Genomic DNA, 15383 nt, shown 5'->3' with positions numbered 1-15383 from the left:
AAACGGATTACCCTGTGTTTATGCAGGTGTACAAAGCTGGCAAGAAGCCAGCAGTAGATCGTCTGTGTCTGGGTATTCCTCGTGGAGAGGTGAGAAATAGAGCTCTGTTTCTGTCAGCCACAAATCTACTGTTGACTCTATAGAGCACTTAGCGAGGGCATTGAGTAGCACACTATACATGTTTTAGATAGGTGTGAGTGTTGCATTTTCTCTGCCTCTCCCTGTCAGTGCTTTGGGCTGCTGGGGGTAAATGGGGCTGGGAAGACCTCCACGTTTCGCATGCTGACTGGAGACACTGCGATCACCTATGGAGAAGCATTTCTCAGTCATCACAGGTAAGTAAGACCAGTTTGATTAAGCGGTCACCATTTACTCCGTAGATATACCAAACATGTTTGCGCTTTCCTTCCTGCTATTAAATGAGGTTGTTGTGCTGTGAAATAATTTATCGTGGAAGAATTAAAATTACTTTCAATGACATAAGAGGGAGTGAAAGTGAGTCTAGAAATGCTGTTCTCACATTCATTGTATCCATAATGATAATTCCTACCGCACTAACCCTACATTATACCTGTACTATGTGATATGTAGTGTGCTGACGGAGATGGAGCGGGTCCACCAGCTGATGGGCTACTGCCCCCAGTTTGATGCCATCTGCGACCTGCTGACTGGCAGGGAGCACCTGGAATTCTACGCTAGGCTCCGAGGGGTGCCAGAGGAGTCTGTAGCCAAGGTACTTAACAAACACACACACACACACGACCTAGCTACACACCAAGTGAATAGGGTAGCAATTCACCCATAGAATTTGTCTTAGAAAATGTCCTGACAAAAGTAACTTGTGTCCCTCTAAGGTGGCTCAATGGGGAGTGAAGAAGCTGGGGCTGACCCAGTACGCAGAGCGAGAGGCCGGAGGCTACAGCGGAGGCAACAAACGCAAACTCTCCACTGCTATCTCCCTGATCGGAGCTCCTCCTGTTATATTCCTGGTAGGTATGAGAGAAAGGAGTGAGTGGATTTCTAAAATAACAGGTGATGCTTTCCTTTTCTCATATCTCCTCTAACCTACAGTTACGTCTGCTCTCCTGTTGTTTATAGGATGAGCCCACCACTGGCATGGACCCCAAGGCCAAGAGATTCCTGTGGAACTGCATCCTGAGCGTCATCAAGGAGGGAAGGGCCGTTGTTCTCACCTCCCACAGGTAAGTGGTGCTATTCATGCCAACAGCGCACCCTCCTAGGCCTCAAACTTGGTCTATTTAATTGACTTCTTAACACTTGTACGGTATGAACATTGGCTAGTAATGGGGTGTTTTGCTGCATGTGTGTGTGTGAGCAGTATGGAGGAATGCGAAGCTCTCTGCACACGAATGGCCATCATGGTGAACGGAAGGTTCCAGTGTCTGGGCTCCGTTCAGCACCTTAAGAACAGGTACAAGTTTACTGCTGATTTGACTAATGTCTTTATAAGGTATCTTAGTGTAACATACATGATCACTCTCAATGTATAGATATGATCACACTTCAAATTGGCCTAAACTCAGTGATACTGTCTTTTTATAGGCCTTCACTCGCCAATATCATTATGATACAGACCTAACCCGTTATACAATTCAACACACAATACAAATCTCCATACACATTTAATACAGTATCTAAACCGGCACTCTTTTAAGACTTTCAAATCCCTCACCTCTCCCTATTTCCACTTTGTCATCTTTTCCACAGGTTCGGGGACGGCTACACAATCGTCCTGCGCCTGTCGGGGACCAAGCCTCCCGAGGATCCGTGCCCGGTGGACACCTACATCAAGGGCTCCTTCCCGGGCATCGAGCTAAAGGAGAGGCACCAGAACGTGCTGCAGTACCAGTTGCCCTCCCACTCCTGCTCCTTGGCGCGGGTCTTCGATGTGCTTTCCAACAACCACGAGGAGCTGGGCATCGCCGACTACTCAGTGTCACAGACCACCCTGGACCAGGTAGAGGTCATTCAGATGTCAGTCACGTGGGATGGTTAAAGGTTTAGGCTGGGGGATTTCCTTCCTAGAATCAGTAGCAAAGACTCCAATGTGGGGAGAGAAGGGAGGGAAGAAGTAGGTTATAAAATGTCAGATTACACTGAAGAGGCTAGCAGTTGTTTGCCAAAATAAGTGAAACACCGACAGAAAGCATCTTAACAGCCCATTGAGCCACCACAAGCCGCCAGAACCGCTTCAATGCTCCTTGGCATAGATTCTACGTGATTCTAAGTGTCTAGAACTCTATTGGAGGGATGCGACACCATCTTTCCGCGAGAAATTACATAATTGAATGTTTTGTTGCTGTCTCAGGCACCACTCTAGAATCTACCATAAGTGTTCAAATCTGGTGACTGAGACACACACCCTTTAAACCCCCTATGCTCCTATAAGATCCCTCTTTCAAAGTCACTGAGATCGCTTCTTCTAGCCATGGTCAGAGATGCTCATGTCTCCTCCCTAACAATGGGAGTCGTTGTCCCAAAGGCGGGATGGCAGGTGACAAACTTAGGTCCAAAATAAGCCCATAGAAACATATTTTTGACAGATTTATGAGAGATTAAAACCTCTCACTTCCTCTCTGCCATGGTAGCCAAAATAATGGACAACTGGGCATTTTTATACGTGACCCTAAGCATGATGGGATGTTAATTGCTTAATTAACTCAGGAACCACACCTGTGTGGAAGCACCTGCCTTCAATAAACTTTGTATCCCTTATTTACTCAAGTGTTTCCTTTATTTTGGCAGTTACCTGTATAACACTTCAGAATTCATTTTCTACTTATTCAGTGAGGCATTTGAACAGGGCACTTCTTCCTCCCTCCAAGCACCGACTTCCATTTGCATCTCATCTTAAACCATGCCCGTGTTAACCCTTCGATGTATGTGCATTACCTCCTCTCCCCCACCCTGCAGGTGTTTGTCAACTTTGCCAAGGAGCAGAGCGATGACGACCTGCTGAGGGAAGTGACAGTCAACGGTGGGACACCAGCACCTCAACCCAGAAGAGCGGCCCAGCCCACCCAACCAGGGCAGACAGCCAAAGCAGCTCAAACAACCAAGCCTCCCCAGTCTGTCAAGTCCTCAGACGGCAGACCCAGAGAGACCAAGCCAAACGGGGTCACGGACAGTGGCATGGCGATGACAAGCAGGCTACAGGAGAAGCCCCAGTCGAGCAGGGGAGAGAGCAGGAGAGAGTTGAGTAGTCGGAGGTCAAGCAAGGAATCGTCCGCCAACGGATCCAAGGGCACAAGGGAGACTTCAGGCAATAAGGATCCAACCAGTCTGTTCCTAGTGGGTAGCAGCACACAAGACAGCAGTGTGTAAAGTTATTGGGGAACAGCCCCCTTAATGGACAGACCGGGAGCGCTGTGCCCTCTAGGAGAGGGGGGAAAGTACTACCGGATAGCTCCTATATTTTCTGGGTGTGGTGCCTTGTTCATTCTCCATCACAGCTATACTGTAGAGCTCCAATACATCCAAACTAATTGTATTCACCTCCAATTATATACAGACACTTTCATGAGTCAGGTCTTTTGCTTATTATTTACTTTTTATTTGTGATTTCAATTTCCAAATGTTTTGAAAATGAATGATGGAATAGTGGTATTCCTCATGGGTCAATCATCGAGTCTTTCAATATCTTAGCATTTGCATTTTGCCTAAAGCACTTTAACTGAGAAATGCTGCACACAATGATTGTTACATTATCACTGAAGATGTTCAGGGCAACAAAATCATCAGTATCTTTTCACATTGGTCTCATGTTTTGCACAGAGATAAAAATATATATTTTCTGATGTCCAGTCACGTTTATTATTTGATGCTAAAAACATGGTTTATTTGCACTGGCACAACATTGAGATGTACAGTTACCAGACTGCATACCAGACTCCAAACACTGCCTTCATTAGGTAAACTGTTGTTTTTATATCGTTTTTTTTTATCTGTTTTTAATTGGGCTCATGTTATACTGTATGGAACTTGAAAAAAATATATGTAGCTGTAAATCCAAAGCAGTTTACTACTGTGCTGTACTGCAGTCTGACAATAACTGATAGGCATGTGTAGAATATCTATACATACAACTGAATGTATGGTCTTATGATGTACTATATTATGCTTGAACATTCATACTTGATTGTGTGTATGATTATTTATGTGTACATACAACTAGATGTATTCAGAACATATAGTAATAAACCTTTAAATGGGGATACATCGATCTTGGGTATTTTGTTCTAAGTTTATTAACATGTACAATTTATCTATTGTTGATGGTGATTCATCCATGTTCAAAGGCTTCCTTTGGTCATACTAAGGATGACAGGCAGTTTGGTTTTATTGCAGAGGGAGGCAGGGTTCTGCATTCCATTCTCTGTTACTAGATTGGTCTCTTTCTGCCCACCGATTGGCTTGACCTCTGGACATCTTACCTCTCCCCGGGGAAAGGTTCAAATAAATTAGTTAGCCATTAAAAGGGGCTTCATCTCAATCAATTGCCACAATAGAACAACAATGATCATGAATTATGACGGGTCTCTGTGCTCATTGTTGGGACGGCTAGTAGGCTAAGAGTGTTGGGCCAAGAACCAGAAAGGTGAAAAATCTGATGTGCCCTTGAGCAAGGCACTTAACCCTAATTGCTCCTGTAAGTCGCTCTGGATAAGTGTCTGCTAAATGACTAAAATGTAAAATTGTTAAAGGATAACCTTCCCATTGTAAGCACTATTGATGGCACAGTACTCTGAGCTATAGTCTCCCCGGTGCTGGAGCCTCTTCTCTCTCAGGTTTCGCAGCGCACCAGCCAAGAGAAGATGAAGATGATCAGGATTGGTCAGTCCCCATGTCTCATCCCTCTTTCTCTCTTTCCTTCCCACTCGCTCTGCAACTCTCTGAAGCAGGCCTTCTATACTGGACACAGATCTCAGGGAGGTGAACCTGGGCAGATCTCTGAATAGAGACAATATGAAGATTTAGATGTAACTGCTTCAATGGTGGATGTAATTGCTCATTCAGTATTTGATTCACAATGGATTACTTTTTTATTTCCCTTAGATCATTTGTGTAATAAATTATAAGGTACATTTATAGTGTATTTTGACAAGGTTTGATGCTCTGTTTACCAATTAAATAATTGTGTAATACTTGAAAGGTGGTGAAAATGCAGCTGATCCTTACACATTGGGAGATAATGGTGCTGTCCATAACGGTGCTGGTCTTCTGCAATAGGATCATGGGAAATTGTGCCTTATTCTCAATCGCTTTTGTCCCCTTGGAGGATTTGACCAAGGCATCTTGGTCTGATACACATATCTGTGGCAGAGATGTGTGTGACACTGGCATTCCCATGCACTCTGCATGCGCTAGTCGTGTTGTAGGGGATAGTTTACTTATGGGTGGTAGTAAAATAGCCTTCACTAGATGGCTTGCTTTAGCCCTGTCCAATTCTTGTATAACGTGGGGTCTCCTTTCTTGGTCTCTCGGACGCTGCTCACCAGACTTTGATGTGTTGAAGGTCCTTGTATCTGTGCTGGTCCCAGGTTCCTCTTCATCCAGCGAACCACTGCTTTCCTCTACAGGCTCTTTGGCTGAAGCCAAGTCAGGCCATAGATTGACACAGATTTTCACCACTCTTGTCTAATCTCTCATACGTATTGGAGACAGGACTTCTGATGTTTGTGGTTACTTCACAAGCCTTAATTAACTTTAAGGCAGTCTTCCTGGGCAGTACACATTTCACTGCTCCCACAACCATTGGATCATCAAGGGTCAGGTGTTACCCGTTTATCACCTATTTCTGGTCTTGTTGCCCTTGGCTTGTTCCTCCGGCCCATTCCTATGTCTACTTGTCTACAATTTGGTCTTAAATAAAAGTTCACACTGTAAACATGATGCTCTAATATTATGTAAGCAAAAGCTGCTTTTCTAAAACATTTGATACTAGTGTAAGTATTCATCTACAAAGGAAAACACCAGGACATACCTGAGAAAGATATCCAAAAGATAAAAGTAGCCTTTTCCCAATTCTATCCCCAAACAAGGAACACCTAGAACGAAGAGTAGGCTACTGACTATGTCTAGCCGGATGGGACTGCCCGGGACTCTGGCTTGTAAATTGTCTCTCTTGCCTCTGGAAGGGCACAGTTAAACATTGCTGTTATGGAAACGTCTACAACCTGAACTTTACGAGACATGTTCAGATGTTATTGAAATTGAGCCTGCATGTATTTATGTAATAAAAAAGAAACGTTAAGGCGAGAAAAATAGTTATTTTGTAGCAAACGTCAAAACTTGGTTTGATGTGGACGATCAAGATTCTAATGACCTAGAGCTCGTGCCTCGTTTTCGGTTTTGGGGCGGGGATAAGCGTTCCTGTTGTCTGTGTACCTTCTCTGACAGCGCCGAGCTAGCAAGTGGCTAACTGAACGCCTACGCTAGTTCTGTGTGTATCGTAACTACTGTTTTTGTTCTCACCCCTCGTTTGTTGTTCTTTGCGTAAGATGGTTGTTTTGACAAATAATAATGAGGAACAGGATATTATGTGAGTGAAAAAGTCTAACTAAAGTGGGAACTTGAGAGCTTACGTTAGCTAGCAGCAATCGACAAGCACATTTTAGTAATTGTTTTCAAAACATTGAATATTTCATAGCTAACTTAGTCTGTATCGTAGATTTTGCCCGTTTAGATATCAGGCACATTTGTGTAACTGAATGCTATATTAATATGCTTAGGCTTAACGCTACACTATGGGTAGCTAATGTTAGCAAGCTAGGCTTGCCAGCTGGTGGTGGTACACATCGAAAATATGTGTGTGGGTTTGCCGGTTTCCGTTGATGAAGGTGAACTAAGTTTATCACAACTGGCTTGTGTAGATGTTACATTTACGCCATTTCAAGTGGCTGACCCTAGTTAGTAAGATGTAAAACTGGTTAGCAGGATTTATTTGTTGCTTGAGTCGTTTGTTACACCTCTGCTGCTCTCGTTCTACTCATGCAAAAATATTTGTCGCCAATCGTTATATTCTCTGACGAGACCTCTTCTACACACACCTAGCTATAGCTGTTACTAATGTAACCAACAATGTACTTCTTCATGACAGATCATCAAGCAACCTCATTTGAATGAGCAATTTGTTGGTTTGTGCGCTTCTGTCAGTATGATGCAATGACTATGATAGGACGTTAATAACTACAACGTTGCCCTCTGGTCTAAAAGTGGTAACAGTGAACATCGACCATTCAGAGCTCGAGAATCTTAATGGGGCGTGGCTTTGAAATCTCAACGCACTGACCCACTTTTTAAGGTGTGGTGTCATGTAACCTACATCTAGCCTACTATTCTGTGGTCAGTATAGCGGTAGCGAGATAATTCTATGAGTAAGGCCATTCAATATTAGCTACTAGCCACACATGAACAAATACATATTTTGTGAAGAGGTCACCTTCCGAACACATAAGTCAACACACTAATTGAGTCCTCATAATTCTTGCTCTCTATTTCTCCCAGCCTGATAGAGGAGGGCAAATGCACCTCTCTGCCCAACTCCCCAGCCAAACGTGTGTCTCCAACCAAGAAGAAACAGTTCTTCATCAACCAGGCCGTACGCAACTCTGACCTCACACCAAGAGCCAAAGGCAAAAAGAGCCAAAGGCGGCAGGAGAACAGTAAGTTCTCATGTCTGTCAGTGGGAATATTTCACTCTGCTGTAGATGGAAGACAGCACATATTCTTAATACCCACTAGCTTGTCTGAACGTGTTCAATAGTCATAGCCATTAGCCAAACAGTATTTTATCAACATGATTTAGCGATGCTGCCTATTCGTTTTTTATCTCCCCCCCCAAAAAGGTCGCTACCTTGCCAATCTACTTGAAAAAGATGAGTGCTCCAAAGACGAGGCAGAGGTATGCAGTGACCCTGCCCTCCCTTCCATCTTTACTGAGGCCTGCACCAATGGCAACTACGTGGAGGTAGGATTCTACTGGTCCCAACAATTTATCTTCAATCAGGCCTCGCTTGTTGCAAGTGAGACTCGCTGAACGTTTTACCACTACTACCCCTAACTAAATATTTTCCCCTAAGCTGTAGTTCATTGTCCCCTTGTCTGTCTCCCAGCAATGGAATGACTTCATGAATCGCTCTGGAGAGGAGCAGGAGAAGCTTCTGGCCCTTCTGGAAGAGGAGGCCAAGAGGAGCAACTCCAACAAGCTCCCCAAGGACCAAAGAGAGGGTGAGAGACCAGGATCAATGCCTGCCACACACCCAACATGCACTGCCCTATATACAAAGCTTGAAGCGTTATGCTGTTGAAAGTTCATTACCAAGCGTATGTTTCGGTTGATGTGTTTTATCACTACAGGTCAGTGAACAACGATGTTTGCCAGGAAATAAAATGTGTAAATGATGAAAACGAGTGCATCATTGGTTTAAACATGCTCATTGTCAGGATTTGGGGATATTTGATATGAACTGATCACATTTTTCTACTCTGCCATGAATCCAGCCTTCACTGCTCAAGACTACTTCCAGAGGATTGATCGAAGGCTGCGTGCTACGCTGAAACGCAAACAAATTCCCATTGTAAGCATCATCATTATGAGATTTTCAGAAATGCTTGTCAACCGTATCATGGTTTAACCTAAAGTAAAGACACTGTTATCCGTGCTAGTGACACCTGTCCTCATCAACACTTAATTACACACTTTAACTTCTCTCTGTCTCATTGCCATTCTCCCCTCTGATTGGTTTAGGGGACACTTGAGGTACTTGAAGAGAACCTTCTCAGTTTCTTTGGCGCTCAGCCTCACTCTGTTTACACCACCAACCTTGGAAGCAGGTACTTTTTTCCCTCTGAAAATGTTCCCCAAACATAATTATCAGAAGTGTTCTTTAAACATTTGAGAAGCTCTTCTGGGCTAATATGTGGACTTGTATAGAAACCAATTATGAATTAATTGGATGTTACTGATTTTGTGTTTTGTTTATAAGCTTTGAGAGGCTACTGCTTCATGCCGTCTGCCAGTACATGGACCTTGTTTCAGCAAGTGAGTAGTAGAATGACCATGATATGTTTATTTTTGTAATACTTTTTTTCTCCCCAATTTCATGATATTCAATTGGTAGTTACAGTCTTGTCCCATCGCTGCAACTCCCCTACGGACTCGGGAGAGGCGAAGGTCGAGAGCCGTGTGTCCTCCGAAACACGTACCCTGTCAAGCCGCACTGCTTATTGACACACTGCTCTCTTAACCCGGAAGCCATCTGCACCAATGTGTCGGAGGAAACACCGTACAGCTGGCGCCCAAAGTCAGCTTGCAGGCGCCCAAAGTCAGCTTGCAGGCGCCCAAAGTCAGCTTGCAGGCGCCCAAAGTCAGCTTGCAGGCGCCCAAAGTCAGCTTGCAGGCGCCCAAAGTCAGCTTGCAGGCGCCCAAAGTCAGCTTGCAGGCGCCCGGCCCGCCACAGGGAGTCGCTAGAGCGTAATGGGACAAGGCGATCCTGGCAGGCCAAACCCTCCCCTAACCCTGATGATGCTGGGCCAATTGTGCGCCGCCTCATGGTACTCCCGGTCACGGCTGGCTGCGACACAGCCTGGGGTCGAACCCGGTTTGTAGTGATGCCTCAAGCACTGCAATGCAGTGCCTTAGACCGCTGTGCCACTCAGGAGGCCGCAATACAGTGAGGGGAAAAAAGTATTTGATCCCCTGCTGATTTTGTACGTTTGCCCACTGACAAAGAAATTATCAGTCTATAATTGTAATGGTAGGTTTATTTGAACAGTAAGAGACAGAATAAAAACAAAAAAAATCCAGAAAAACACGTCAAAAATGTTATAAAATGATTTGCATTTTAATGAGGGAAATAACCTGCCCAGGGACTGCGGTTGAAAATTAGCCGGCTGGTTAAAACCGGCACTTTTACTGAAACGATGATTAATGTGCACTGTCCCTGTAAAAATAAAATAAACTCAAACTCAAATAAGTATTTGATCCCTCTGCAAAACATGACTTAGTACTTGGTGGCAAAACCCTTGTTGGCAATCAGAGGTCAGATGTTTCTTGTAGTTGGCCACCAGGTTTGCACACATCTCAGGAGGGATTTTGTCCCACTCCTCTTTGCAGATCTTCTCCAAGTCATTAAGGTTGAGGCTGACGTTTGGCAACTCGAACCTTCAGCTCCCTCCACAGATTTTCTATGGGATTAAGGTCTGGAGACTGGCTAGGTCACTCCAGGACCTTAATGTGCTTCTTCTTGAGCCACTCCTTTGTTGCCTTGGCCGTGTGTTTTGGGTCATTGTCATGCTGGAATACACATCTATGACCCATTTTCAATGCCCTGGCTGAGGGAAGGAGGTTCTCACCCAAGATTTGACGGTACATGGCCCCGTCCATCGTCCCTTTGATGCGGTGAAGTTGTCCTGTCCCCTTAGCAGAAAAACACCCCCAAAGCATAATGTTTCCACCTCCATGTTTGACGTTGGGGATGGTGTTCTTGGGGTCATAGGCAGCATTCCTCCTCCTCCAAACACGGCGAGTTGAGTTGATGCCAAAGAGCTCCATTTTGGTCTCATCTGACCACAACACTTTCACCCAGTTGTCCTCTGAATCATTCAGATGTTCATTGGCAAACTTCAGACGGGCATGTATATGTGCTATCTTGAGCAGGGGGACCTTGCGGGCGCTGCAGGATTTCAGTCCTTCACGGCGTAGTGTGTTACCAATTGTTTTCTTGGTGACTATGGTCCCAGCTGCCTTGAAATCATTGACAAGATCCTCCCGTGTAGTTCTGGGCTGATTCCTCACTGTTCTCATGATCATTGTAACTCCACGAGGTGAGATATTGCATGGAGCCCCAGGCCGAGGGAGATTGACAGTTCTTTTGTTTCTTCCATTTGCGAATAATCGCACCAACTGTTGTCACCTTCTCACCAAGCTGCTTGGTGATGGTCTTGTAGCCCATTCCAGCCTTGTGTAGGTCTACAATCTTGTCCATGACATCCTTGGAGAGCTCTTTGGTCTTGGCCATGGAATCTGATTGATTGATTGCTTCTGTGGACAGGTGTCTTTTATACAGGTAACAAATTGAGATTATGAGCACTCCCTTTAAGAGTGTGCTCCTAATCTCAGCTCGTTACCTGTATAAAAGACACCTGGGAGCCAGAAATCTTTCTGATTGAGAGGGGGTCAAATATTTATTTCCCTCAATTAAATGCAAATCAATTTATAACGTTTTTGACATGCGTTTTTCTGGATTTTTTTGTTGTTATTCTGTCTCTCACTGTTCAAATAAACCTACCATTAAAATGATAGACTGATCATTTCTTTGTCAGTGGGCAAACGTACAAAATCAGCAGGGAATCAAATCCTTTTTTCCCTCACTGTATGTGATTTGTATAGTTATTTATGACTTTTAAAGTGACACTGGCACCTAACCTACGTTTGTGGAAAATAGCATATTTCTTCAATATTTTGAGTGTGGATATTTTAAAAAAGGATGTACATTTTACCACCAGAGGTTTGTTTCCATCAAACTGACTTGTTGCAGTTTAAAGGCTGTGTGTGTTGACGTAGTGCACATAAAAAACCTTTTGCACTAAAGTTCTCATGTACCGAATAAACAAACATAAGCTCAATTTCCATTGCATTTTCTATTCTATCGATGTTTTTTTACACACACTGTTGCGATAAATGGCAAACTTGCCCACTCTCGTTTTTTGCCCATGCTCTTTAGACAATAGTTCGCTGATATAATGGACATATTACGTTATATGATGAGATGGATAAGAGCAAGATCATTTTTATTTGTTAATTTGCAACTAAGCACCGATCATAATGTCACTAGCATACAAATAAAACCCCTCTATTTATTGGAAAGAAGCAACAAGCTCATCATGTGCACTTTCACCACCTTGTGAAGTTAATTTCTATCTATTTCATCTGTAGCCTAATGTGCATGCTTTGTCAAGTTGTAGTTGGAAGACCACACAACATAGCATAGCGTGACTGCAAATTTACCTCGACATGATGGTTATTCTATCAACAATTGCCCAAGAAATTGTTTCCACTGAAATTTGTAGCATAATTCATTTTACAGACACAAAAGATCCCACCATATTGAACAAACAAATTGTCGACATTTATGAAATTGTACCAACAGCTGTCGTAATTTTTTGAAATGTACTGTATGACTTTACTCGTATAAAAACTGTGGATGGAAATGTGGTTAGTAACATGAAAATAAAGGCCCACAGTGGAGGTGTCATAATACCCATAAAACCTTGTCCTAGAGAGATTTACACGGTTATCAAAACATCATGCCAGGGTAAGCCTACACAGTACACAGCCCTTATTATAAGTGTTTCTAAAATTCCCTACAGGAAATATTAATGGTGTAAAAACAATTGGAACCATTTCCCTGTTTGACCGCTAGGTTTATGGGTATTATGACTCATACTGTGGTACTCTATAATGAGGTATGTATTGAGAGACGTTTTATGTTGTCTTTGTGTTGCAGGCTCAGACTGTAACGGTGCTCGTCAGACTGATGTCATGAACAAACAGGAGGGCTTGTTCCAGCCTCCCAGCCCCATGCTCTCTGCCTACCTGGAGCACATGAGCTGAGAGACGGTCACACCGCTGGACAGATGGGCCTGGTTCCATTTCACTCCCTAGCCCCATAAGTGCAGACTTGAAAGGTACAGATAGGCATAAGTTAGTGTGTGTATATAGGAGTACTCAAATCCGATCCTGGAAGTCCGAGTACTGCTGGTTTGATGTCACTGATTAGCCAGAGATTCCACTCAACTGGTGTCAAAAATCTGAATCCGTCCATGATTTGTTGGAATGAAAATCAGCAGTGTTGCTAATATGGATGTCCACATTTAAGTAAGTTGTGTTGACTACCTAGTCCACTCAAGTGCTTTGTGGATGTCATATTGCTCTTAACTATCCAATCCAATTTTCATCTATCTGTCAACTTAAAATTGATGGCCACCAGGGTAAGGGGGCAGAGATCAGAATAAAACTGGGCAAGAGAGGGAGTATGCAGTTCACCTACTGTATTTGTACTGATTATTTAATTAGCCACTTTGAATTGAAAAAAAACCCGCTTTAGTGGTTAGTGGACCAGGCTTAAAACCCTTGGACCTTTTCATGCAACTTGAGAGTGCAGAAATAGCGTGATCGGAAACTATTCTATAGCACAGAACTCATCACTATGATCATTTATCAATGTATACGGCTTTAGAGGTATATCTATGGTTTTTGTTACTTGTACTGGTAAAAAAAAAAAAAACTTGCAAACTCTCTTGGCACAATATTCACATTCTTGCAAAAATATAAGTCTATCCACAAAGATATCGGGCACTTTCCGATTTGACTTTGCATGATTGTGTTTTATTTGGGGGAGAAAACTTTTCAATTGTTTTGTCAAAGATGTACACCATTTGGCAGCTTTTTATACTTGCATGCATAGACCTTGTGTTCTACTGTACTGAATGAAGGTATATTGTTATTCTCCTATTCTTTACATTATTTAGCAAATTATGTAAGTTTACCATCTGACAATGAAACAGGTCAACTTCAAAAAAATGTATATACAGCTTCTTCATAGACTTTTTCAACAGCTATTTGGTTTGGAATGTCTAATCAAATGTACTGTACTGATAATGTGCAGTACTAATGAGTTAATATAACACAACCTTCTTACTGGAGGCTGCAGGCTCAGACTGCAACCTGTTCTGTGCTTTGCCTTTCAGGCACTCTTTTCTATCATAAACCACCCCTGGACTAGCACTTTTGCCTTACGAATGCATTCCTGGAACTTTCAATAAATTCCCTGCTTTTCCAGAAATCCTGGCTGAATGGATTCGGATTTCCTGCTTATTCCCTCCTGATTCTGGGAATCCTCCAACTGGGATTTTGGGAAAAACAGAGAATTTATTGAAAGTTCCAGGAATTTTGGCAACCCTATTTCTATGTATTTGTGTATGTATTTATACATTTATACTAATGACTTTTTGAAAGCATCCATCCAGGTTATTTAAAATATCCATAACATTATTTATACTATCAAAAATGGTATGAAGAAACTTGACCTGCCGGTGCATCTGTGTCGATAACCAAAGTTTGTTGTGCCCGTACATTTAGTTTCTCAGGCTTTCAACCACTCTCTATGAATGTCTTTTGTGATTTCACAAGTAATGTATGCATACGAGAAGCTTAACTTCTTTTGAATATTACAACCAACAACCCTCTACTGTATGTAGTGGTGCAATTTTTTTGTCAACTTTGTCGCTTGTTTATTACTAGTAGTGCTGTAAATATTAAGCTCCAACATTAATTAATTTAACTCATGTTCAATGTGTGCCAACAACAGGATAGGAAAAGTTCTGTTTCTGCTTAGTATTCTCTTAACTTAAAGCTTTTTACAGTGATATGAATGGATGTTTCCTTCAATGATTGTTTGATGCAAGAGTGTATATCTTAAGTAATGTCAGTACATAATTATATCAGTCAACAAATGATAATATAGTAGTTTAGTTTGTAAACGTTTCTCCTATTGTCTAGGTAGTTGGTTGTGTAATCCTTACTGAAAGTGCCCGAAAACCATGTCTGAATAGACACATTTTAATAAATGTTAACTCAAGTGTTCAATGACTCTTAAATTACTTGATTATTTAATCATCGATTCAGACAGTATTTCATGAACATCTTAAAATGTATATCCCTTAATATATCCCTTAATTTTGCATTTGGAACGTTAAATGGACAAATGGTAGTCGCAATAATGGAGCAGTATGATGACACAGTGTCACTCCCTGACAATTTTTACATTAATGTTACTGCTTGATGGACACTTAATATGTAAAAAAAAAAAAAAAGTGATTGCACAGGATCTTTAAAGAATGTATTACATAACAGGATATGTGGAATGTAATTGGGCTTCAAATGTGAGGAAATGTCCACATAATATGCCACAAGAATGCAATACCTCTGACAAAACATTTCTCTGAGTTGGGTACCACAATGTGAAAGACTAAACTTTTTTTTACCAATTACAAACCTGAACTAAACTAAAACTTTGAGCAATTAGTCAATAGATCTTGGATCAAAATAAAATGATCTGCTGCAACATCCAAATGTGAAAGTTGGCTTTTACAGTATATCTTTAAATTGTGTCAAGTTTATAAATAATGGCAAAGAAAGCACAAACTCAGGGTGTATGTTTAACTAAATGTTCACTTAAAGTATGTTTTAGCCAGGAGCCTAGGTGCACAGTCACACCTGTGACAGTTGGGCAATTACTTGCAGTAATTACTCCTGTTTTGAAGTGTGAAAATAAACATAATATTTTATGATGGTAATC

General features: G+C 42.2%; 2 protein-coding genes across 2 annotated transcripts in view; both read left to right on the top strand.

Annotated features, from left to right (window-relative positions):
- The window catches only part of abca7 (ATP binding cassette subfamily A member 7), a 42488-nt gene extending 38253 nt beyond the window's left edge, over positions 1–4235 (top strand). Inside the window, exons 43-50 of the mRNA XM_082962736.1 lie at positions 27–89; positions 229–335; positions 592–733; positions 855–989; positions 1099–1202; positions 1340–1432; positions 1729–1978; positions 2935–4235. Of these exons, the coding sequence (XP_082818862.1) occupies positions 27–89; positions 229–335; positions 592–733; positions 855–989; positions 1099–1202; positions 1340–1432; positions 1729–1978; positions 2935–3345 (1305 nt within the window). The 3' untranslated portion in view covers positions 3346–4235. The remainder of the gene's footprint in view (positions 1–26; positions 90–228; positions 336–591; positions 734–854; positions 990–1098; positions 1203–1339; positions 1433–1728; positions 1979–2934) is intronic.
- A 2183-nt stretch (positions 4236–6418) lies between these two features.
- Positions 6419–13296, top strand: r3hdm4 (R3H domain containing 4). The gene is given in 8 exon segments (NM_001141178.1): positions 6419–6562; positions 7528–7685; positions 7869–7990; positions 8136–8250; positions 8524–8600; positions 8771–8856; positions 9009–9064; positions 12531–13296. Coding segments are annotated over 8 exon segments (762 nt in total). The 5' UTR covers positions 6419–6521; the 3' UTR covers positions 12638–13296.
- The last annotated feature ends 2087 nt before the right edge of the window (positions 13297–15383 follow it).

Source organism: Salmo salar, chromosome 16 (assembly GCF_965601325.2).
Source record: "Salmo salar chromosome 16, fSalSal1, whole genome shotgun sequence".
Classification (NCBI taxonomy): domain Eukaryota; kingdom Metazoa; phylum Chordata; class Actinopteri; order Salmoniformes; family Salmonidae; genus Salmo; species Salmo salar.
Note: the sequence above shows the minus strand (reverse complement) of the source record. Positions and strands in the feature narration are given on the sequence as shown.